Source organism: Podarcis muralis, chromosome 18 (assembly GCF_964188315.1).
Source record: "Podarcis muralis chromosome 18, rPodMur119.hap1.1, whole genome shotgun sequence".
NCBI lineage: Eukaryota > Metazoa > Chordata > Lepidosauria > Squamata > Lacertidae > Podarcis > Podarcis muralis.
This window is the reverse complement of record NC_135672.1, coordinates 8,922,669-8,948,602: the sequence shown is the minus strand read 5'-3', so window position 1 is coordinate 8,948,602 and position 25,934 is coordinate 8,922,669. Positions and strand designations below refer to the sequence as shown.

The 25,934-nt window shown below is 51.2% G+C and overlaps 1 protein-coding gene across 1 annotated transcript; it reads right to left on the bottom strand.

Moving 5' to 3' along the window:
- Window positions 1–896: 896 nt before the first annotated feature.
- On the bottom strand, window positions 897–21,042 carry ANGPTL4 (angiopoietin like 4). The gene is made up of 7 exons (XM_077921858.1): window positions 20,460–21,042; window positions 16,037–16,147; window positions 14,262–14,397; window positions 5,984–6,097; window positions 4,167–4,265; window positions 2,941–3,216; window positions 897–1,270 (listed from the first exon to the last, which is right to left on the bottom strand). The coding sequence occupies exons 1-7, from the start codon at window positions 20,946–20,948 to the stop codon at window positions 1,089–1,091; spliced, it is 1,407 nt and encodes a 468-aa protein (XP_077777984.1). The 5' UTR covers window positions 20,949–21,042; the 3' UTR covers window positions 897–1,088.
- Between the last annotated feature and the right edge of the window lie 4,892 nt (window positions 21,043–25,934).

Below are 25,934 nucleotides of genomic sequence, written 5' to 3'. Positions count from 1 at the left end.
GCCTGCGTCCCATTGGCCTGATTAAACCCTGCACCAAGGGACCTACCAATTGGGTGTTGTGGCTATCCAATCATACCCACCCACAACACAGGGTTTGGTTGCCAGGTCTCACCTTTAAGGAAGGACCGGATTTTGCAACAGGAGCAACGCCTCCTCCTTGGGCGAGGGAGAGGAGGTGCCGCCCTGCCCGACTATCTCCCCCAACCAGTGTCCCCCCAATGCCCTTCGCAGTGGCTCCATCCTTCTGAACCCTGTTCCAAGCGGTGAAGGACGGACCCAACCACAAGCTGCCACAAGGGATGCCTACGGAGGGCGGTCCGATTTTCGGGCGCCCCAAGGCTCAATCGCGACTACATATTTAATCAGCCAAGGATATGCTGTTTGTACGCACAATCTGGACAATCACCGACGAGCCTATCCTTGCTTTGTCCTCCCCCCCCCCTTAAAAATAAAATACCCAGCCTGTCGCTCTGAGCAACGCCAGGCCTGGTAACCGTTTAAATTTCCCAGAATGCCCCAGAGAGATGCTACCGCAGGGGGCATTGTGGGAAATTCTCGGCAGCAGAGAGTCCTGCTGGCTACTGCCATAGAGCGGGAGAAGCCCCTCCTTCTGTTTGGGACATTCCATGGGAGACAAAGGCCTTCCTCGTCTTCAGGCGTAAGGAAGTGGGTATAAAGACACGTGGGCGACAGCACAAATCTCTGCCGGAGCTAGCAAGAACCCCAATTTTATCACACGATGGCACTCAAGAAGACTAGATACCCAAGATGTCATCTCAGCTGGCCCCAAAGATGCCGAGCTGCCCTTTCTTGCCAACGCCCAACTTGCCCGTGAAATGAATCCTTTCCCACCCACCCAAGCGGTCCCCTGTGCCGCTCTTCCCAACGCGAAGACGACAGTCGTTGCTTTGCCCCCCCCCTCCCACCCCAACACTAAGTCTTGCAAAAAGGAAGGCTTTCAACTGGAAGCCGATAAGAGACACCCCACAAATCGTCCCGGACAGGAGCGAGGGGCTGCAGCTGTTATCTCGGCGGCAGGCAGGAATACGGAGGGCCACCCAGACTCTCTCCTGCGACCTCCTGGGCATTTAGGATGCCAAGCCCATCTCCGCAGGCCGGATCTTCATAGTGGTGGACTTCAGAGGGTAATAGCGCCCTCTCCAAGTCTTCCAAAAGATGCCTTGCTTCCTCTCGTGTCTCTGGCGTGGGATGGAGCGGAAGTATTTTCCGTTGAGGTTCACGTGACCACAACTGCTAAACCACCAGCCTCCTTTGGAGCAAAAAGAAACAGCAAGAGCAGGCATCAGCCAAGGGCCTTTCCACAGATTTCATTACTTGGATTTCATTACTTGGAAAATGCTTCAAAAATGGCAGTTCTTGAGCTCAAATCCTGAGCAGAACTGCGGCAAGGGAGTACGTCCCAATGAACACAGCGGAGTTTGCTTGCTTCCATGGCAAACATGCTTAGGTGTATCTGAAGAAGTGTGCATGCACACAAAAGCTCATACCGATAACAAACTTAGTTGGTCTCTAAGGTGCAACTGTAAGGGACGAGGGTGGCGCTGTGGGTTAAACCACAGAGCCTAGGACTTGCCGATCAGAAGGTCGGCGGTTCGAATCCCCGCGGCGGGGTGCGCTCCCGTCGTTCGGTCCCAGCGCCTGCCAACCTAGCAGTTCAAAAGCACCCCCGGGTGCAAGTAGATAAATAGGGACCGCTTACCAGCGGGAAGGTAAACGGCATTCCGTGTGCGGCTCTGGCTCGCCAGAGAAGCGATGTCACGCTGGCCACGTGACCTGGAAGTGTCTCCGGACAGCGCTGGCTCCCGGCCTATAGAGTGAGATGGGCGCACAACCCCAGAGTCTGGCAAGACTGGCCCGTATGGGCAGGGGTACCTTTACCTTTACCTTTACCTTTAAGGTGCAACTGGAAGGAATTTTTTTATTTTGTTTTGACTATGCTTAGGTTTGTGCGGCTAAAAGGATTTGGTGTTCGGAGTGTGATGGCATGAATCTGATTAGAAGCATAGAATGACGGTAATCAAAATTTGCATGTATATTTAAATCTGTATGTGTTAAATTTTTGGAAAACATTTATAAATAAAATGAAATAAAGGAAGCAGTCAAGAGTCCTTTTTGTTGGGGACAATTCAAGAAGGAAATTCCCAGGTGTCAAAAAGGACCATTTATGTATGCTGCGGGTGGCGCTGTGGGTTAAACCACAGAGCCTAGGACTTGCCGATCAGAAGGTCGGCAGTTCGAATTAGGTCCAGTCGCGGGCGACTCTGGGGTTGTGGCACTTATCTCGCTTTATTGGCCGAGGGAGCTTCCGGGTCATGTGGCCAGCATGACTAAGCCGCTTCTGGTGAACCAGAGCAGCGCACAGAAACGCCGTTTACCTTCCCGCCGGAGTGGTACCTATTTATCTACTTGCACTTTGACGTGCTTTCAAACTGCTAGGTTGGCAGGAGCAGGGACCGAGCAACAGGAGCTCACCCCGTCATTACGGGGATTCGAACCAAATGGTTTAGTTCATTTTAAATATGCAGGGATGTATGGTATGCAAAATGAACCACAGAAAGATAAAACCTTTAAATAAAATAAAACAAAGGATACAATCAAGAGTCCTTTTAGTTGGGGATAGTGCAGACAGAAATTCCCAGGTGTCAAAAAGGGTTGTGGAAAGAGAAGAAGGGAAGTCATTGATATTTTAAGGCAGGCATAGGCAAACTCGGCCCTCCAGATGTTTTGGGACTACAACTCCCATCATCCCTGACCACTGGACCTGTTAGCAAAGGATAATGGGAGTTGTAGTCCCAAAACATCTGGAGGGCTGAGTTTGCCTATGCCTGTTTGAAGGTGGTTTAAATGGATATTTTAAAATGCTAAACAGAAGATTGAATAAAAATTATAGAAAAGGAAAAAATAAGAATCAGGACTGACCTGAGAGGTGTTTGGCACAGTTGGCATCCCCCTTGAGGTCATGGTCCTGATCTCGTGTGGAAAAGGGCAGCTGTGGGAAGTCGCCCATGGCGTTCTCCAGCTGCCCCAGAATAGGGCCCAGGAGACTGAGTGTGTAAGCAGTGTCCTCTCCCCCCAGGCTGAAAAGGAACTGGATCCTCTCCGAGCTGCCCTCCCAGTCTTGAAGTTCGATCGAGAGGTGGAACCGCCCGTCCTTCGTGATCTGGTGGACCTTTTCCAAGCCCAGCCAAAAGTCGCCTGAAAGAGAACGGCCAAAGAAACAAACAAAAAGAAAAGAAAAAAGATCCTGTCAGAGCCCACCAGCAGAAGATATCTATCAATCAATCAATCAATCAATCTTCATTCCGGTCCAGAGATCCAACAAATCATTACAAAGCAATACACAATTCATACAGCCTACCTCCAGGTTAGACAAGCATTTTGTTCGGAATATAGGGCTCATTTGTTCTTGCAACCACCAATAAAAACTTTGCCACTGCTAACGTTCTAGCATTTGTCCGGTCTTCCAGTAGGGACCTGACATAGTGAGCCTCTGATTTTCCCAGGAAAGGTACCAGCAAGGGTAATATCAGTTCAGCCCTGGCTAGCTCGTATTTCGCACAGTGCAGCAAAATATGTTATATAGAATCGCTGTCTTGAGCACATGAGCAAAGTCTGTCCTGGTAGGGAACTCCTCTCAACACTGCAGAAGGAAAGACGTTTAGTCTGGCTTTGGTGAAAAGCCTTCGATAATTTGGTACTGTCAGGTTTTTAATGTAAGGTGTTAACTTAAAGACATGCCCATATTGTACTCCTACCGCCAGTGGACTACAGACTGCTGATCAAGATCGCAAGTCACTGTGTGTATTATCCCATAATCTTTGCTTTAACGTCTTTAGGGGGCCTTCATAACCCAGGTAATACAGTTGGGGGGGGCGGGTGACCAATAGAGATGGCTTTTTTAGCCATGGTTTTCTGCCATTTGCTGACAAACTCCTCATTGGTCAGGTGCTAGGTTGGCAGGAGCAGGGACTGAGCAACGGGAGCTCACCCCATCGCGGGGATTCGAACTGCCGACCTTCTGATCGGCAAGTCCTAGGCTCTGTGGTTTAACCCACAGCACCACCCGCATCCCTACCTGAGCAGGTAGCAATTTTAAAAAAATTTAAAATAATAAAGGGGGGAGGGAGCAAGTAGCAGAGACCTACCGCTCATATTCCCAAATCCATTTCTATAGGGTTCCCACAGCTGGTCAAAATCAACAGAACCATCCAGTCGCCTCTGAATCACCGTCCAGCCTCCGCCATCTGCAAAATAAAAAGGAGGGGAAATTTCAATCAGCCTGCAGACATTTGGCTTGTGCCGCCTGCCCCCCTCACCCCACCAAAACACACACACACAAACACCGGTCTGTTGCTTTGATCTGTAATCTTTTCCATATGATTTTTGTGTGTGCAACGTGTTTTAGTACCTTGAAAACACCCAGAAACACAGAGTGAACTAGGACTGGGGAGAAAGAAAGGGCCTGTAGCTGCAAAAACGTTTCGCCTCCCAGTTTGAGAAGCGCAGGGAAGAAGAAGAGTTTGGAATTGATATCCCGCTTCATCACTACCCGAAGGAGTCTCAAAGCGGCTAACATTCTCCTTTCCCTTCCTCCCCCACAACAAACACTCTGTGAGGTGAGTGGGGCTGAGAGACTTCAGAGAAGTGTGACTAGCCCAAGGTCACCCAGCAGCTGCAGGTGGAGGAGCGGAGACGCGAACCCGGTTCACCAGATTACGAGTCTACTGCTCTTAACCACTACACCACACTGGCTCTCTGAGTCACGGCCCTCACAACCCAACCAAACCTCTACCCTTAGCCTTCCAGATCAATCCATGATCTCCATTATCAGGTGATACCTGAACCCAAAGACATCCAACCAGCAAACCAGCAGGAATGGGCCACAGAATCATAAAATTGGAGAGTTGGAAGTCGAACTCTCTGCAATGCAGGAACTTTTTGTCCAACGTGCGACTCAAACCTACAACCATGAGATGGAAGCGTCTCACGCTACACCAACTGACCTATCCCAGGATTTCGATTTGTCAACTTCAGTTTCTCATTATCCCAATCTGAAATTCACTCCTTCAGTTTTGCAATTTCTTTCTTTTTAAGTTGTGAAAATTAATGGCACCTGAGTGCAATTTTCCCCCGATACAGCCAGGGGTTAGCAAACTTTTTCAGCAGGGGGCCGGTCCACTGTCCCTCAGACCTTGTGGGGGTCCGGACTATGTTTTGGGGGGGAAATGAATGAATTCCTATGCCCCACAAATAACCCAGAGATGCATTTTAAATAACGGACACATTCTACTCATGTGAAAACACACTGATTCCTGGACCGTCCGCGGGCCGGATTGAGAAGGCGATTGGGCTGGATCCGGCCCCTGGGCCTTAGTTTGCACAGACATTTGTATTCAACTTTGCCTGATAAATGCATATTTTTTTGCAGGGCAATTTTCCTAACGTGACACAGTGTGTGTATGTGTGTGTGTGTGTGTGTTATTTTCACTCACATATGCATTCCCATGCACACGTCTACCCAAGCACGTTAATTTTTGGACACAAGACTTAGCTGGAGAATCGCACTAGAAAACTCAGAACGGGGCAGGTTTTCAGAGGGCTGTGTTACGGTTCGCAGGCTGTTTTGTCAAGTGAGAACCAGGTTAAAAAGGTAAAGGGACTCCTGACCACTAGGTCCAGTCGTGACCGACTCTGGGGTTGCGGTGCTCATCTCGCTCTATAGGCCGAGGGAGCCGGTGTACAGCTTCCGGGTCATGTGGCCAGCATGACTAAGCCACTTCTGGCGAACCAGAGCAGCGCACGGAAACGCTGTTTATCTTCCCACCAGAGCGGTACCTATTTATCTACTTGCACTGCGTGCTTTTGAACTGCTACGTTGGCAGGAGGAGAACCAGGTTAAGAAAACCTTAAATGCAAACTGTATCAAATTTCTCTCCTGCTTCTCTAAACCCCGCATTTTTACCTGGAGTCATGTCACAGAAGACTTCAAAAACCTGGGAGCCAGGAGGCTGGATCTGGAAAACACCGCTGGTTTGTTCTCCTTCCAGAAACAGCTGGTGACAGCTTGCTGGGAACTCTGCAGATTGAAGAAGCAAAAGCCATTTTAGCATCCTAGAACAAGCATTGATTTGATCGGCCATATTAACGTTTTGCCGTGCATACTGATTATTAACGCCGAGTCCACATAACACCAGTCCTGAAAGACCTACATTGGCTCCCAGTACATTTCCGGGCACAATTCAAAGTGTTGGTGCTGACCTTTAAAGCCCTAAACGGCCTTGACCCAGTATACCTGAAGGAGCGTCTCCACCCCCATCGTCCAGCCCGGACCCTGAGGTCCAGCTCCGAGGGCCTTCTGGCGGTTCCCTCCCTGTGAGAAGTGAGGTTACAGGGAACCAGACAGAGGGCCTTCTCGGTGGTGGCGCCCGCCCTGTATAACGCCCTCCCACCAGATGTCAAGGAAATAAACAACTATCTGACTTTTAGAAGACATCTGAAGGCAGCCCTGTTTAGGGAAGCTTTTAATATTTGATGAATTATTATATTTTGCTGGAAGCCGCCCAGAGCGGCTGGGGAAACCCAGCCAGATAGGCGAGGTAGAAATAATAAAATATTATTATTATTTTATTAATTAATTAACTGCACAGCTATTTCTTCCTCCTGCCTTGGCCATGCTATTTTGAGGAAGTTTGTGCGTTTACTGAAAATAATCTACGAGGTTTATCCAATATTAGTCAACGCTGAAATTAACAGGCATGACTCGCTTGGGGTGCCCGGAGTCAAATCGGTGTGTGTGTGTGTGTGTTTTACAATTGAATTAATTAATTACTACTCCCAGCAACTTCAGTGGCTCTGCTCCGCAGTTGACGTAGCTGCAGACAGCCCACCATGCGCAATACTTTTATTTAATTAAAGTCACTCATAATTTTTAGGACGATTTGCACAGATGTATTTATGGAACATTGCACAAGACACTACTTGGTGGTCTTGCAGCTTTTGTTAACTAAATACAGACTTAAAAGCCAACAAAACAACAAGCCAACAACAAACTACAGGACTGAAAAAAATGATTTAAGATCATTAGCTTGCACAACATTTTTACAGTGGACTCCTACTCAGAAGTAAGCCCTATTGAACCCAACAGCACCCTCTTTTTTCTTCTTCCAAATTTCTGTTTTAAAACTATCTATAATGTGGTTTTCGGGGGGAAACGAAGATCATGGCCACTGGTCCAATCACCTCCTGGCAAATAGAAGGGGAAGAAATGGAGGCAGTGAGAGATTTTACTTTCTTGGGCTCCATGATCACTGCAGATGGTGACAGCAGCCACGAAATTAAAAGACGCCTGCTTCTTGGGAGAAAAGCAATGACAAACCTGGACAGCATCTTAAAAAGCGGGGACATCATCTTGCCGACAAAGGTCCGTATAGTTAAAGCTATGGTTTTCCCAGTAGTGATGTATGGAAGTGAGAGCTGGACCATCAAGAAGGCTGATCGCCGAAGAATGGATGCTTTTGAATTCTGGTGCTGGAGGAGACTCTTGAGAGAGTCCCATGGACTGCAAGAAGATCAAACCGATCCATTCGGAAGGAAATCAGCCCTGAGTGCTCACTGGAAGGCCAGATCCTGAAGCTGAGGCTCCAAGAATTTGGCCACCTCATGAGAAGAAAAGACTCCCTGGAAAAGACCCTGATGTTGGGAAAGATGGAGGGCACAAGGAGAAGGGGACGAAAGAGGATGAGATGGTTGGACAGTGTTCTCGAAGCTACCAGCATGAGTTTGACCAAACTGCGGGAGGCAGTGGAAGACAGGAGGGCCTGGCATGCTCTGGTCCAGGGGGTCACGAAGAGTCGGACACGACTAAACGACTAAACAACAACAATAATGTGGTTTTGCCGTCTCTCGCATTCCTGTGTTACTGTGTTTTATAGATTGCAAAATGTGAAGCGGTTTAGAAGCGCTCCTCAGTAAATAAAGCCCTAACCGCTGGCCATGTTGAGGGTCACAGATGTTCGCCATGCCTGCAGGCAAAAATTTCCACTGGTAGACTATTAACTTGCAGATGAATCCAATGTTTAAAAAGGGGGAGGAAAGAGGAATCGAGAGCAGGCAGCAACCGCAACAGGACCCTGCGGGATGCGTCCACCACCACGTGAACACGGAACGCCACTCGGACTTTGCCCAAGCCACCCTCGGCCAAATGTCAGCCTGACATTAACAACTGCAGAGCCGAAGTTGCAGACAGCAGCTGGCAGGCAGCAAAAGCGTGGAGGGGGAACTGTGTTGCCAAAGCTCACCCCCCCCCCCAAGAGAAGCCACAGCTGAAGCCTGCCGGAAACTACTCCCCATGCAGCTTGGAATTCTGTTAGTCCTGATCCCAGATGTGCTGCGCAAAAGGGGAGAGAAACACAATGTCATGTCACAAGGCTCGGGTATTACTGCCGTGATTATTTAAAAGGAGCCCTGACCATTAGTTCCAGTCGTGACCGACTCTGGGGTTGTGGCGCTCATCTCGATTTACTGGCCGAGGGAGCCGGCGTACAGCTTCCGGGTCATGTGGCCAGCATGACTAAGCCGCTTGTGGCGAACCAGAGCAGCGCACGGAAATGCCGTTTACCTTCCCGCCAGAGCGGTACCTATTTATCTACTTGCACATGACGTGCTTTCGAACTGCTAGGTTGGCAGGAGCAGGGACCGAGCAACGGGAGCTCACCCCGTCATTGCGGGGATTCGAACCGCCGACTTTCTGATCGGCAAGTCCTAGGCTCTGTGGTTTAACCCACAGCGCCACCCATGTCCCCGTCGCGTCCATTCTTTGGGGTCCTTTCCAACTCTAAAATTCTAGGATGCCTTCTGTCTGCACCACCCCTGAGCTGCGCCAAGCGCTGAGCCCCTGGCAGGTGGCTGGACTCTGCCCAGGAATGGGTACCATCTGCCAGCGAGTCAGGGTTTCGACAGCCCCGTGTCAAAAGTCCAGTTGGGAGAGGCATCCGGTACGTGAGGAGGCGAAGGGCAGAGATGTGGCAGGGCGAGAGGGGACTTTGCTCTGGCTAAAAACAGCTGCAGAGGGGGAGGACGTCCCTCCCCGCTCTCCCGGAAGACAAAGGAAGCCTCTGTCCCGGCAAAAGGCGCTGCATCTTCAGGGCTCAGCAGCCCCCCCCCCTCCTGCCTTGGATAAATTTAGCTGGGATTCTCAAAACAGATGCCAGCAGCAGGAGATCAGGAAGAGGGCGGGATCCCAGGTTGGAAATAGGGAGAGAGGGAGTTCCTGCGAGTAAACATGAACTTTCCCCCAGTTTCTCAGAGGGGAGGGAGGCGCGCATTAATGCACAGCCCGGAAAGATGCTTGCATCAGACAGACAGGCAGAGACGCTAGCCATACCACGTAGGATATTGGAAACGGCTTCTCTGTCCTGCAGTGGGGTGGAATCACGGGGTGCAGGAAGGAGAGAAGGGTCAAGCCGATGAAAAAGAGGTTTTGCAGAGCCCACCCTGAACAAAATCACGTCGCTAGTTCTCAAGAAACGAACCAGACGCCCGCAGCATTGCCATCTGGCTTTTACAGTTGTTGTTTTTTATATGAAAGGGGGGGGGGAATGCAGAGGAACAGATAATGGCAAAAGCACGTCCAGAAAGCTGCAGAACACCCCCTTTTCCCTCCCACCCCATAGAACAGCGTATTTCCACTTTGTCTCCTTTGTGCAAACTTGTGGGCATGAGTTAGGTCAGAGGTCAGCAAACGTTTTCAGCAGGGGGCCGGTCCACTGTCCCTCAGACCTTGTGGGGGCCGGACTATATTTTTTTGGGGGGGAATGAACGAATTCCTATGCCGCACAAATAACCCAGAGATGCATTTAAAATAAAAGGACACATTCTACTCATATAAACACACGCTGATTCCCAGACCGTCCACGGGCCGGATTTAGAAGGCGATTGGGCCGGATCCGGACCCCAGGCCTCGGTTTAGGGCAAGCATCCCCAACATTTGGTCCTCCAGATGTTTTGGACTACAATTCCCAGCATCCCTGACCACTGGTCCTGTTAGCTAGGGATCATGGGAGTTGTAGGTCAAAACATCTGGAGAGCCGCAGGTTGTGAGTGCCTGGTTTAGGGCTTTCAAGGTCAGCACCGACACTTTGAATTGTGCTCGGAAACGTCCTGGGAGTCAATGTGGGTCTTTCAGTCCCGGTGTTATGTGGTCTCGGCGGCCGCTCCCAGTCCCCAGTCTAGCTGCCGCATTCTGGATTAATTGTAGTTTCTGGGTCACCCTCAATGGAAGCCCCACGTAGAGCGCATTGGAGTAGTCCAAGCGTGGAAAGGTGACGGCACGGCTAAGCCTCGTGCGATGCTGCACGTTTCCAGCGGAGGCGAGCTGCAAAGCGGCAATTTCCCGAGCGTCCCACCACATTCCCGTGAGTCACGGCTAGCGTTGAGTCACAGGCTCTCTGGGTAGCGGGCAGGCGTGGTTTTTTTTGCAGGCTGACCGCAGCACATTCCAGGAAAAAGCCTCTGACACAAAGCCATCTCTCTCGCAGCCGCAGATATTAGATCAGCATGTGCAGAGGGGGTGCGGGAGCGAGAACTAAGTAGGGGAAAGGGCATCTCAGCCTGGGAACTGCCGGAAAAAGACTGCAGCCCTCAAGGAAAGGCTTTCAACTTTCACCCATTTCCCCCCCACCTCCCTCCACCCCAGCTCAGGACACAACATCGCACATGGCCATAATAAGCTGGTCTTTCCGCTCCTTGCAAATGCCCCCAACAGACAGCATAACAGCTGCCATGGGGTCTTTCTCCTGCGCTCCCCAAGGAGAATCGCCCTGGAGCGCGGAGGGAAATTCAACAGCTGCCTCTTTGAGACGGAAGACACACCAGGCAAGGTATGCCAGGGTGTGGGGAGACCCCCTCTGGGGCATATGCCCCCTGCTGAAGCCCTTGTAGCTCAGTGACAGAGTTTTTATTAGTATGGACTGTCTCGCCAGAGTGGTGCATGCCCTGGTTATCTCCAGCTTGGACTACTGCAATGCGCTCTCCGTGGGGCTCCCTTTGAAGGTGACCCGGAAACTACAACTAATCCAGAATGCGGCAGCTAGACTGGGGACTGGGAGCGGCCGCTGAGACCACATAACACCGGTCCTGAAAGACCTACATTGGCTCCCAGGACGTTTCCAAGCACAATTCAAAGTGTTGGTGCTGACCTTTAAAGCCCTAAATGGCCCAGTATACCTGAAGGAGCGTCTCCACCCCCATCGTTCAGCCTGGACACTGAGGTCCAGCTCCGAGGGCCTTCTGGCGGTTCCCTCCCTGCAAGAAGTGAGGTTACAGGGAACCAGGCAGAGGGCCTTCTCGGTGGTGGCGTCCATCCTATGGAACGCCTTCCCATCCGGAAATAAACAGCTATCTGACGTTTAGAAGACATTTGAGATTGTGGCTTGTCTGTCAAGATACCTGATAATGTTTGCTGATCGCCCCACCTTGGCCAGATTAGGCCTTTCTTTTGAAATTGCAAATACCTAGTTCCCAAAACCATTGTCCCAGACCTCAAGAGATGCTCATTTCACTGGATTTGTAAGTAAAAAGAACTATTGGGAAAGGTGTCCCCACCCCCACGATATTCCCTTTTAGAGGAAATATTTAGAGCATGGGTAGGCAAACTAAGGCCCGGGGGCTGGATCTGGCCCAATCGCCTTCTAAATCCAGCCCACGGATGGTACAGGAATCAGCGTGTTTTTACCTGAGTAGAATGTGTCCTTTGATTTAAAATGCATCTCTGGGTTATTTGTTAGGCGTAGAAATTCATTCATTCCCCCCCCCCCCAATATAGTCCGGCCCCCCACAAGGTCTGAGGGACGGTGGACCGGCCCCCTGCTGAAAAAGTTTGCTGACCCCTGTTCTTAGCAAGCCTAGGTAAAGGTAAAGGACCCCTGACCATTAGGTCCAGTCGTGGCCAACTCTGGGGTTGTGGCGCTCATCTCACTTTACTGGCCGAGGGAGCCGGCGTACAGCTTCCGGGTCATGAGGCCAGCATGACTAAGCCGCTTCTGGCGAACCAGAGCAGTGCACGGAAATGCTGTTTACCTTCCCGCCGGAGCGGTACCTATTTATCTACTTGCACTTAGAGTCTTGCACTTAGAGCCAGTGTGGTGTAGTGGTTAAGAGCGGTAGACTCGTAATCTGGGGAACCGGGTTCGCGTCTCCGCTCCTCCACCTGCAGCTGCTGGGTGACCTTGGGCCAGTCACACTTCTCTGAAGTCTCTCAGCCCCACTCACCTCACAGAGTGTTTGTTGTGGGGGAGGAAGGGAAAGGAGTATGTTAGCCGCTTTGAGACTCCTTAAAGGGAGTGAAAGGCGGGATATCAAATCCAAACTCTTCTTCTTCTTCTTTCGGGAGAGCCAAGGTGGCCTGGGGATTGTTCTGCGTCCTCTGTTTTTCTCAGGGAATGCTTCCTAATTTTGAAGGGGCGAAGGACTTGCTTTCTGTGGAATGGGCGCCCCTTAACGTTTCTGGTAACAATTGACTATGGGGCTGATCCTCCGAGCTGGATGGATCAGTGCTCGGACCCTGGCTAAGGCCGCTTCCTCTGTTCCTAGCAGAAGAAGATGGAAATGAAAGATCACCGTATTTTTCTCTCTATAAGACACACCAGACCACAAGACGCACCTAGTTTTTGGAGGAGGAAAACAAGGAAAAAAAAATATTCTGAATCTCAGAAGCCAGAACAGCAAGAGGGATCGCTGTGCAGTGAAAGCAGCAATCCCTCTTGCTGTTCTGGCTTCTGGGATAGCTGCGCAGCCTGCATTCGCTCCATAAGATGCACACACATTTCCCCTTACTTTTTAGGAGGGAAAAGGTGAGTCTTATAGAGCAAAAAATACAGTAATTCTGGGGGCACTGGACTGTGGCGGCACAGCCCCCTGGACTCTTGAAGGCAACTCTCTACAGAACTGCTCCGGCAGCACTGAGGCAAGCCCAGCCTTGCTCAGCCTCTGAGGTTTCCACCGCCCTGGTGCAGCCAAATTATTTTGGAATCCCAGCACCACAGGGGGAGCGCTGCCTTTCCCCTACTTGGAGGCATGCCAGCCCAAGTGTGCGCCACGGTATTCTCTCCCCCCCCCCCACTTCCTGCCCCGGACTCTCTCTCTCCCCGTCTCTCTTTTCTTCCTCAATTAACCTCGTCGCTCCTGGGAATGCCTTGCGAAGATTTCACCTCTCGCACACTTGGCCGAGAGCCAGAGCGAACGAGCGAGCGAGAGACAGGCCTGGTTGGGAGCTGAACGAGGCCGGCTCGAATCTCCCAGCTCGAATTCCCCATAGCGGGTGTCGCGAATGCTCCAACACAGCCGCGACCCACGTAGAGCGCCGTGTCGAAGCAGAGAGTGGCACGTCGGAACAGGGAACCGCTGGCACCTCCAATGTCCGGGGCTACAAAAGTACCATTGTCCAACCATGCAACCCCAGAGATGAGCGCTGCAACCCCAGAGTCAGCCACGACTGGGCCTAATGGTCAGGGGTCCCATTACCTTTACCTTACTAGCCGGACGAGAAAATAGGGCTTGGAAAGACCCCAGTTTTAAACCTTGATCAGCGTCCAGTGTTTCCCAAACTACCTGTTTTCGGACTACATTTCCCATCATCCCTGACCACTGGTCCTGCGAGCCGGGGATGATGGGAGTTGTAGTCCCAGAAAACAGCTGGAGACCCAAGTTTGAGAAACACTGGTTTAGACAACGCTGAGCTAGAGAGACTTAGCACGAGGCAGTTCCCCACGTTCAATCATTTTCAATGGGTCTACTCGGGAGCAGCAGAACTGAGCTGCAGTAGCAGCAGCCCCCACTGCTTCCAAAAGATTCCGCTTTTAAGCAAAGGAAATACAGTGGTGCCTCGCAAGATTAAAATAATCCGTTCCGCGAGTCTCTTCGTCTAGCGGTTTTTTCGTCTTGCGAAGCAACCCTATTAGCGGATTAGCGGTATTAGCGGTTTAGCGGCTATTAAAGGCTTAGCGGCTTAGAAAAAGGGGGGGGGGCGAAAAAAAATCGCAAGACTCACAAGACGTTTTCGTCTTGCGAAGCAAGCCCATAGGGAAAATCGTCTTGCGAAGCAACTCAAAAACGGAAAACCCTTTCGTCTAGCGAGTTTTTCGTCTTGCGAGGCATTCGTCTTGCGGGGCACCACTGTATTTAGGTAAAGGGATTCTGCCCCCCCCCCGCCATCAGCTATGTGTGGGGCAAGGTGTGGGACTCACTCGTCATCGCCGGAGACTTTGGCCGGGGACTCTGGCTGTGGTTGCCGGACCGGTCCACACTTCGCTGAACGCTCGCCTTCCATTTCGGACCCTGCGTTTCGTTCTCTCGGACGTGCAAAGGAATCAGCATGTTGACCTGTGGGTTGGGAGAGGGCGGAAGGGAGAGAGAATGAGAGGGAAATATAATTTACCTTCCAGAGCACAAGTGGAAAGTGAAGAAGCCTTTCCTTTGGGAAATTAGGGGGACAGAACTACCTAAATTGCGTACAAATTTATCCATGTTTGCTACTACAGTGGCAAGAATGTTACTTGCCCCCAAAGTGGAAAGAAGTCCCAGCAAAGGAAGAATGGATACAAAAACTTATGAAATATACAGAAACGGCAAAACTTAACAGAAGTATAAGAACTCAAGATAACAAACTTTTTATAAAAGAATGGAAATGGGTTCATTGAATATTGACAGATCAATTGTAAACAGATAAGAACATAAGCAGGATTAATGTAATAACCTGCATCGGGGTCCAGCTCCGAGGGCCTTCTGGCAGTTCCCTCACTGCAAGAAGGAGGAACCAGGCAGAGGGCCTTCTCAGTAGTGGCCCCTGCCCTGTGGAACGCCCTTCCATCAGATGTCAAGGAGATAAGGAACTACACAACCTTTAGAGGACATCTGAAGCCAACCCTGTATAGGGACGTTTTTAATGTTTCATGCTTTATTGTGCTTTTTTGTTTGTTGGAAGCTGCCCAGAGTGACTGGGGCACAACTAATAAAATTATCAGTAGTAGTATCTATAATCACTACATGGATTATCCTAGACTAACTGGAAAGAAGCAGTTTAGCAGATTAGTCTGAATTACGTTGGTATCAAGAACCATCCTTTTATCCTAAACCTTTCCCATACAGTGGTACCTCGGATTACAAACGCTTCAGGTTACACACGCTTCAGGTTACAGACTCCGCTAACCCAGAAATAGTGTTTCAGGTTAAGAACTTTGCTTCAGGATGAGAACAGAAATCGTGCTCCAGCAGTGCGGCGAAAGCAGGAGGCCCCATTAGCTAAAGTGGTGCTTCAGGTTAAGAACAGTTTCAGGTTAAGTACAGACCTCTGGAATGAATTAAGTACTTAACCCGAGGTACCACTGTATTTGATACTGCCATTATCACAGCACTTAAATGTGCAACTTTTAAGTATTTAGAAAAGTGCCTCTCTCAATGCATTTTTTTGGACTTCCAGGTTAAAAGCTTTTGTTTATTTGCCCAGATATTTTAGATTGCAACATTTTTTTAGCTGGTTACGTTACTTTATTCCTCCTAAATTTATCATGCCTTATGCTATAATGTTCATTTAAAAATATACCATATTTTTCGCTCTATAAGACGCACCAGACCACAAGACGCACCTAATTTTTGGAGGAGGAAAACAAGAAAAAATATATTCTGAATCTCAGAAGCCAGAACAGCAAGAGGGATCGCTGCGCAGTGAAAGCAGCAATCCCTCTTGCTGTTCTGGCTTCTGGGATAGCTGCGCAGCCTGCATTCGCTCCGTAAGACGCACACACATTTCCCCTTACTTTTTAGGAGGGAAAAAGTGAGTCTTATAGAGCAAAAAATACGGTACATACATTCTGCTGTGGAATCCAGCAGAATTATCTGTGGAGATAAAGAGCGGTTTAAATTTCTCCGCCCTCCCAAAAAATGAATTCAGTCTGCAGGAAAGTGCTTTTAGGCATGTGCAAAGTGCGTCTCTGAACCAGAATTGCAAACTGTAGGGTCATACCTTACTCTGGAGACTTTTGATCTGCAGGTTCTGTTTGTCCATTCTGTACTGCTGTTGCTTAATCTTATGAAACAGCTCCTCAATCTTCAGGTTCTGACGACTCATCAAATTCTGAAATTTGGAAACAAAGGCACACATTCAACAGACTGGTCCTGGCCGTCAGGCGCTGTCCATTCAGAGAAGAAGAAGAAGAGTTTGGCTTTGATATCCCGCTTTATCACTACCCTAAGGAGTCTCAAGGGACGCGGGTGGCGCTGTGGCTAAAACCTCAGCGCCTAGGACTTGCCGATCGCATGGTCGGCGGTTCGAATCCCCGCGGCGGGGTGCGCTCCCGTTGCTCGGTCCCAGCGCCTGCCAACCTAGCAGTTCAAAAGCACCCTCGGGTGCAAGTAGATAAATAGGGACCGCTTACCAGCGGGAAGGTAAACGGCGTTCCGTGTGCTGCGCTGGCTCGCCAGATGCAGCTTGTCACGCTGGCCACGTGACCCGGAATGTCTGCAGACAGCGCTGGCTCCCGGCCTCTAGAGTGAGATGAGCGCACAACCCTAGAGTCTGTCAAGACTGGCCCGTACAGGCAGGGGTACCTTTACCTTTAAGGAGTCTCAAAGCGGCTAACATTCTCCTTTCCCTTCCTCCCCCACAACAAACACTCTGTGAGGTGAGTGGGGCTGAGAGACTTCAGAGAAGTGTGACTGGCCCAGGGTCACCCTGCAGCTGCATGTGGAGGAGCGGGGAAGCGAACCCGGTTCACCAGATTACGAGTCCACCGCTCTTAACCACTACACCACACTGGCTCTAAGAAGGGAATAGGAAAATGAACCATCTAGCGTTAAGAATGACCCCCTCCCTGCCTATTTATGGCTTTAAATGAGTTGGATCGGGGGGGGCAGCGGCTGCAGACTCAATATGGGCCAGAGTCCTTCATCTATGGGGCAGCTCTGTAAATTAAGCAGGTAGATAAATACAGTACAGTGGTACCTCAGGTTAAGTACTTAATTCGTTCCGGAGGTCCGTTCTTAACCTGAAACTGCTCTTAACCTGAAGCACCACTTTAGCTTATGGGGCTTCCTGCTGCTGCCGCGCCGCCAGAGCACGATTTCTGTTCTTATCCTGAAGCAACCCAAGGTACTATTTCTGGGTTAGCGGAGTCTGTAACCTGAAGCGTCTGTAACCCGAGGTACCACTGTATGGTTGTTGTTGTTAATTTCATTTCTATACTTTTATATTTTAAAGAAAAAACCCTCAAAGTGGTTTAGGTAAAGGTAAAGAAATCGTGCTCCAGTGGCGCAGCGACAGTGGGAGGCCCCATTAGCTAAAGTGGTGCTTCAGGTTGAGAACAGTTTCAGGTTAAGAATGGACCTCCGGAACGAATTAAGTACGTAACCAGAGGTAAGATAAAGGTAAAGGACCATTAGGTCCAGTTGTGACCGACTCTGGGGTTGCAGCGCTCATCTCGCTTTACTGGCCGAGGGAGCCGGCGTACAGCTTCCGGGTCATGTGGCCAGCATGACAAAGCCGCTTCTGGCGAACCAGAGCAGCGCACGGAAACGCCGTTTACCTTCCCGCTGGAGTGGTGCCTATTTATCTACTTGCACTTTTTGGTGTGCTTTCGAATTGCTAGGTTGGCAGGAGCAGGGACCGAGCAACAGGAGCTCACCCCGTCACGGGGATTCGAACCGCCGACCTTCTGATCGGCAAGTCCTAGGCTCTGTGATTTAACCCACAGCGCCATGGGGGGGGGGGGATGGTGCCTAGACATACGGTTGTGATAGGTATATCTAGATAGGTATATCTAGATATATACACCTATACACACATGTGAGTTTCTAGCACTGCCTTGCAGAAGTTATCCAACTCGTATCAGCCTCAGTCAACATGGCCAATGGTCAAGGATGACAGTGGAAGCCCAGCAATGTCCCACACCTCTGCGTTTGACACACACTGCAGTTTCGAAATCGGCAGCTGCTTCGCTCTCACAACAACCTTGCAAAGCGGGTCACTCGCAGTCCCTAGCGTGGAGCTTGTCTCGCGGAAGTGCATGGAACCAATGAAAGCTCTGAAGCCCCCCCCCCCCAGCAAATTAAGGCTCCACACTTGAAATCTCACTTTTGGCTTTGTTTGCAGAACAACGGGGAGCACCCGGTTTCTCTGGGAATTCTTGCAAAGGCAGGAGAAGCCCATCCCTCTCAAGGCCAATCAATATTTAGTGCTCGTATCAATAGGGCATTGTGAACAAAAGCGTGGGCAGATGCATGCACTGTTTGAAAGGCAACCAGAATTGAAATAAACCTTGGAACCTCCTGTGGTTACTCTTAGCTTGCTCAACTTAATAAACCACCTTTGCAAACGGCCAGCGATTGGCTCGCGAGCCACACTCGGATTTCCTTTGTTGCAGTTGCAAACGGCACAACTTGATAAGGGCTGTAGACTCATATTCGTTGAAAAACATGTAAATTACTACGTGTTTCATAAATTAGTGGAGTGGAACCTAAGGATGTCTGATTGCAACAACGGCATATTCCTCCCATGCTTACCCGTGCCTCAGTTTCCCTCCTCTTTCCTCATTGTCTCCCCTTAAAGGTAAAGGGACCCCTGACCGTTAGGTCCAGTCGTGGCCGACTCTGGGGTTGCGGCGCTCATCTCGCTGTATTGGCCGAGGGAGCTGGCGTACAGCTTCCGGGTCATGTGGCCAGCATGACCAAGCCGCTTCTGGCGAACCAGAGCAGCGCACGGAAACGCCGTTTACCTTCCCGCTGGAGCGGTACCTATTTATCTACTTGCACTTTGCCGTGCTTTTGAACTGCTAGGTTGGCAGGAGCAGGGACCGAGCAACGGAAGCTCACCCCGTCGCGGGGATTCGAACCGCCGACCTTCTGATCGGCAAGTCCTAGGCTCTGTGGTTTAACCCACAGTGCCACCCGCGTCCCTTTGTCTCCCCTTAGCCACATATTAAGATCTTAAGGTGCCCGGGTCTCTCTTACGATTGCATATACTTTTCTCTATCTCTGTCAAGTTTTATACTGCATGCTGGTTTTATACTCGATCAAGCTTTATACTGCATGCTGCTGGGAGGAGAGATCTATCACTAAAGTGTTGGATGCACTGATTGATTAATTAATAAGCAATACTAATCCAAATGATGGTAATAGAGAAAACCTAGCATCGGCAAAAATCATTATGAACGGGAAACTTGCTTAAGGGAGAGAAAACCCAGAGGACAGATAGCTCTCTTCTTTCGCAACAGACTCTCAGCTCTCCAATCTCTTGCCAGTTCCCTAAAGCAGTAGTTTTCAGCCGGCGTGTCATAGCACCCTGGGGTGCCTTAAATGATGGTCTAGGGTGCCATGGGAAACACTGGCCTCTGTCCCTCTTTCCTTCCTCTGATGCCCTCTCACGTCTCTGCCTCCTAAAGGCTTGCACAGCTGTTTGTTGCAGCAGCCCTGGCTACAAGCCCCGCAGGCGAATGGTGCCTCTGGGGCTGGCCAGGGGGTGCTTCCCAGGCCCCTGTGGGGCAGTGTGAGGAGGAACCTCTCTTTGGGGCAGGGGGGGGCAGCTCAGAGGCAGCAGCGGCTGGCCAGAGGACTCCCAAGGAGAAGGGAGAGGAGAGGAGGCTCGAGGAACACTCCACAACTTAGGAGGGTGTTCGGAAAAAGGGTGAGAAGCTGCCAGCTCTGCAGGCGGGGGCGGGGGGGCACATAACTGGGCTCCTGAGCCCCACAGGGGTGCCGCAGAAAGAAAGCAGAGCCATGGACTCAGAAAGGTTAAAAACCTCTGCCCTAAGGAAATACTGTCCGATCTCCACCTTTGCTAACCTGGTGCCCTCCGGGCTATTGCATCTGGTGCCCACGCAGCTCTTCTGCAAAGAGGCACTTATGCCAATATATGGGGCACCCCAGTTCTCTCTCTGCACGACCCATTCATTTTATTAATCAAACGGTTTACATTTCACAGCCCTCTGCACCGCTTAGAAAAAGTCTTAACAATGGAGAGATTCGTACGGTACCCAAAAGGTATCGAGGAAGCATTTGAAGCTCATAAAATTTAAAAGCCAAGACCAAAAGCCGGGTTTACCTCTCCTCCCCACTCAAACTCTATTTCCTAGAGGGCAGCTACCTCCATCCTTCAGGGGGGCTATCCCAGGTAACTTTTTGAACAGTGGTTTTTTTTGGGGGGGTACTCAAAGGAACCTTTTAATTTAGAAGAAAAGCACTGGCGGTTACTGCAAGAACTTCATGGGTGAGTTTCAGCACCTTCTTTTCCAGAAGAAAAGGACTGTGGGCAGGTAAGGGCTTTTATCTCTATAGCTCCCGGGCAAAGGGCACCTCTGAGCGTGTGCAGAGTGCTTTTGCTCCAGCCCTTTTCGGGTTCAGAATGCCTCATATCTCCGCTCCCTTTCCCTCTGGGGCAGCACCCCGGGACTCACCTGCAGGGCGCCCAGCTCCGCCGCTTGTCCGCTCCCTCGAGGGCTGCCGCTGGCGTTCTCGGCGCCCACCTGGCGCAGCAGCTGCCCGTCGAGGCGCCCCAGGCGCTCCCGCACCGCCTCCTCGTGCGCCGCCAGGTCGCCGGCCAGCGCGCCGAGCCGGCTGGAGAGGTCGTCCAGGCGCCCGTCGAGGAGGCGCTGCGCTCGCCCCAGCTGCTGGCGCTGCTCGTCGGCGGAGCGCTCGAGGCTGGCGAGCGAGGCGTTGTGCGCGCTCAGGCGGCCGCCCATCTCGCGCAGCTGCCCGCGGGTGCGCTCGACGTGCTCCCGCAAGCCGTGGCCCAGCTGCAGGAGCCCGTGCGCCAAGACGTTCACCTCGTCCCAGGAGGCTGCCTTGAAGGCGCGCTCCTTGCTGGAAGAACCGGCAGGAAGAGGAGGAGGAGCGGCGGCCGCCAGCCCCGCCGCGCTCAGCACCATCAGCGCCCACGAACGCATCGCCCCGGCAGACAATGAACTTGGTCAGAGCGCAGCGCGCAACAGTCGCCACCTCGCCAAGAGCGCACGGTTTGGAGAGGCCGCGCCGGACGCGCCCCCTTTTATAGACGCCGCCCCGCCGCCCGCGCGCACATGGCCTCGGCAGCTTCGCCTTGCGCCCCCCCGCCCTCCAGTCCCGGCGCTCCTCCTTTCTTTCGCAGAAAGACGGATCCTGGGAGACGGGAGCGCAGGGTGGGGCCCGGAAACGCTGGCAGCTTCCCAGAGCCGTTGTTATCGCATGGCTGCTAACTTGTCACGTTGGGCAAGTTTGTTTTTTCCGAGGAACGGACAGAACTATCGTTCCGCGTGGCGGAGAGGATTTTGTGTTTCTTTCGGTCGCCGCAACCCACGCGCAGCAGCGCCGGGTTACCAAACAGGCAGAGAGGGCTGTTTTGAGGGGCCCGGAGACAACGTATCTTGAAATCGGTTTGTTAAAATTGTGGGTTGGCAAAATCCGAAGCGTATTTGGAGATAAATTGCAAGCGGGGCCCCTGAGATTCCGACTGCCTAGGGACCTCCACAGGGTTTAATCCGGCACTGACGCCAAGGCATCTAGAACCAAGGGTGCCAACTTGAGTAAAATATGGGGGGGAGCATGTAAGCTGCACCCCGTAAAATGGATGACAAGACGAGGCACACACACACAAACACCATTTGAATGGCAATGTCTATCAATTTTGGAGAGGCAGCTAGGTAAAGGTAAAGGTACCCCTGCCCCTACGGGCCAGTCTTGACAGACTCTAGGGTTGTGCGCCCATCTCACTCAAGAGGCCGGGAGCCAGCGCTGTCCGCAGACACTTCCGGGTCACGTGGCCAGCGTGACAAAGCTGCATCTGGCGAGCCAGCGCAGCACACGGAACGCCGTTTACCTTCCCGCTGGTAAGCGGTCCCTATTTATCTACTTGCACCCGGGGGTGCTTTCAAACTGCTAGGTTGGCAGGCGCTGGGACCGAACAACGGGAGCGCACCCCGCCGTGGGGATTCGAACCGCCGACCTTTCAGCAAGTCCTAGGCGCTGAGGCTTTTACCCACAGCGCCACCCGCGTCCCCCTGGAGAGGCAGCTACAGCCCCCTCAAATATATTATTGGGGGAAGGGGGAAGGGACCTTGACCTCTTACACCATCTGGTTAGAGCATGGGGTTGATAACGCCAAGGTTGCAGGTTCGATCCCTGTATGGGACAGCTGCATTGCAGGGGGTTGGTCGACTCTAGATGATCCTCAGGACCCCTTTCAGCTCTTATGATTCCGTGATTTGAGTTGGCTCCCATGTTGTGGTACCACCTTCCATTTTGCCTCAAGTGGGATAATGTCTTGGGCAGACCCTGTCTTTTCTACACAGAGTATTTGCTCTGCCGGTGAGTTACTTAGCCTTGAAGCAATTATTCTTCAACATCATCGGACTGGTTATGTTGTTTGGATGCCTAACAATAGCCTGCCCAAGTAACTACAGTGGTACCTCGGAAGTCGAACGGAATCCGCTCCGGAAGTCCGTTCGACTTCCAAAACATTTGGAAAACAAGGCGCGGCTTCCGATTGGCTGCAGGAACCTCCTGCAGCCAATCAGAAGCCCCGCCAGACATTGGGGTTCAGAAGAACGTTCACAAACCGGAACACTCACTTCCGGGAGCCAAAATGTCTGAGTACCAAGACGTTCGTGACCCACAGTTATGACTGTATTCTATTCCGAACTTAAAAATGGAAAGCGTAATGCTGGTGGTCAACAAAAGAGGTTCAAAGACTCTCTCAAGGCAAATCTTTAAAAATATAGTATAAAGGTAAAGGGCGAAGGGACCCCTGACCATTAGGTCCAGTTGTGACCGACTCTGGGGTTGCGGTGCTCATCTCACTTTACTGGCCAAGGGAGCCGGAAACGCCATTTACCTTCCCACCAGAGCGGTACCTATTTATCTACTTGCACTTGGATGTGCTTTCGAACTGCTAGGTTGGCAGGAGCAGGGACTGAGCAACGGGAGCTCACCCCGTCATTGTGGGGATTCGAACTGCTGACCTTCCGATCAGCAACTCCTAGGCTCTGTGGTTTAACCCACAGCGCCACCTGCGTCCCATAAAAATATAGTATAAACACCTACAATTGGGAAACACTGGCCTGCGAGCGCTCCAATTGGATGGTTTTATTTGATGTGTCCTAAAACCGCTTTGAGGTTTTTCCTTTCGTTGAAAAAAAGGGCGCCTGTATAATCCATTGTGGTGACTGTAACCCATTTGGCGATTATCTTATAACAGTGGTACCTCGGTTCTCGAACGTCTCCGTTGTCGAATGTTTCGGAACCCGAACGCCAAAAACCCAGAAATAAATGGTTCCGTGGCTTCCGCTACATGTTTTTCGATTTTCTCAATTGCGTTTGCCCTTTGTGCCTCGGTTTCCGAACGTTTCGGAAGCCAAACGGTCTTCCGGAACGGATTACGTTCGAGAACTGAGGTACCACTGTTTGTGTCTGGGTTCCTAACACTGATAATAACTCACCTGGAGGAAGAGGGAAAGAAACCTCCAGGAACCTAGACCTCCGATCTCAGCCAGAGTCCTGAGCAAGCATCCCCGAACCATGAAAGCAATCCCACAGCCGCACTTCCCAGCCTCTCCTGGACACAGTTTTTCCAGCTGCAGTGTGGCACACGGCTGTTCTGATTTTAGAGACAGGTTATCCGGTGCAATCACCTCCTGGCAAATAGAAGGGGAAGAAATGGAGGCAGTGAGAGATTTTACTTTCTTGGGCTCCATGATCACCGCAGATGGTGACAGCAGCCCCGAAATTAAAAGACACCTGCTTCTTGGGAGAAAAGCAATGACAAACCTGGACAGCATCTTAAAAAGCAGAGACGTCACCTTGCCGACAAAGGTCCGTATAGTTAAAGCTATGGTTTTCCCAGGAGTGATGTATGGAAGTGAGAGCTGGACCATAAAGAAGGCTGATCGCCAAAGAATGGATGCTTTTGAATTCTGGTGCTGGAGGAGACTCTTGAGAGTCCCATGGACTGCAAGAAGATCAAACCTCTCCATTCTGAAGGAAATCAGCCCTGAATGCTCACTGGAAGGACAGATCCTGAAGCTGAGGCTCCAATACTTTGGCCACCTCATGAGAAGAGAAGACTCCCTGGAAAAGACCCTGATGTTGGGAAAGATGGAGGGCACAAGGAGAAGGGGACGACAGAGGATGAGATGGTGGGACAGTGTTCTCGAAGCTGCCAGCATGAGTTTGACCAAACTGCGGGAGGCAGTGGAAGACAGGAGTGCCTGGCGTGCTCTGGTCCAGGGGGTCACCAAGAATCGGACACGACTAAGTGACTAAACAACAACAGCAGCAGCATCTGGTGCAATCTGCTGGTAGAATTTGATTCCCTCGTTCTGTCCTGTTCTCTTCCTCTTCCCACACTTGACCTTCAAGGGGAAGAGGGAGTCAGTGTGTAAAAGTTCAGGACAGAACAAAATTGAATGGATTGCGGTGACCAAATGAGGTGGGTTGGAGTGTGTGTGTGGGGGGGGGGGGTTCACGTCATCAAGGAAGAGAACAATGTTGTGGGTTTGTAAGGTTTCGTCCGGCCTGGCCTGCATAATGAGCAGAAAGGCAGAGCTGGTTTTCCGGGGGTGTGTGTGTTTCCAGTCACCCCGTTAGCTACAGGAGGCAGCTGCCATTTTCGTTACCCACAATGCCCTGAGTGCGATGCCACAGGTGAAAGTAGATGATTCATTCCCCGTAAAACTTCAGAGCGGACATCCTTTGGAGCTAGGAATAAAAAGAGCCCGCTGGATAAGACCCTTGGCCCATCTAGTTTTTTATTTGTATTTTCAAATTTATACATTCCCCTAGTTAAAGCTCTGGTTTTCCCAGTAGTGATGTATGGAAGTGAGAGCTGGACCATAAAGAAGGCTGATCGCCGAAGAATGGATGCTTTTGAATTGTGGTGCTGGAGGAGACTCTTGAGAGTCCCATGGACTGCAAAGAAGATCAAACCTTTCCATTCTGAAGGAAATCAGCCCTGAGTGCTCACTGGAAGGACAGATCCTGAAAGCTGAGGCTCCAAGACTTTGGCCACCCCATGAGAAGAGAAGACTCCCTGGAAAAGACCCTGATGTTGGGAAAGATGGAGGATGCAAGGAGAAGGGGACGACGGAGGACGAGATGGTGGGACACTGTTCTCGAAGCTACCAGCATGAGTTTGACCAAACTGCGGGAGGCAGTGGAAGACAGGAGTGCCTGGCATGTTCTGGTCCAGGGGGTCACGAAGAGTCGGACATGACTAAACGACTCAACAACAACAAATTTGCATCTGGTTTCTTTTCTGGTGCAACTTGTCTCAAGCAAGCCAGGAAACATTCTCTGAGCAAATCCCTTCTTTTCCCCCTACCCAGGGGATGTTTCCCACCAGAAACCTTGCTGGACAGCCTTTCAAGACAGCCCCCAAGACTGCGTGGTCATCTTGGATTTCCCCCTGTTTCCTTCATCTTAGCATCACTGGGTCCTCGTGTCTGTGGTTACGCTGACAAACTCTTGTGGAGATTTGAAGAACTGAATTTAAGATGGGGGGCAGAATGAGATTGCCAATTGCTGGAAGCCACAGGAAGGGATGGGACCCCCTTTGACCTGGTTCTTAAGCTCTTAAAAACTTAGAGCAGGGGTCCGCAACCTGCGGCCCATGGGGGCAGTTTAACCGACCTACGAGCCGCCCCCGAATCGAGCCATCCGCTTGGTGAGTACCTGTGCACTGCGCTAAACCGGCGCAGTGCGGCGGTGGGAATCGCGTCTGTGCACGCAGACACCAAAAATCACGTCTGCGCATGCCCAGATGATGAAAATCGCATCTGCACATGCCCAGATGCTGCTAATCACACACGCACAATCACACATTCATGCAATCCAGCCCACGGAGAGATCTCTGCGGGACTTGACTGGCCCAGGCAGGTAAAACCTTTCTGACCCCTGACTTA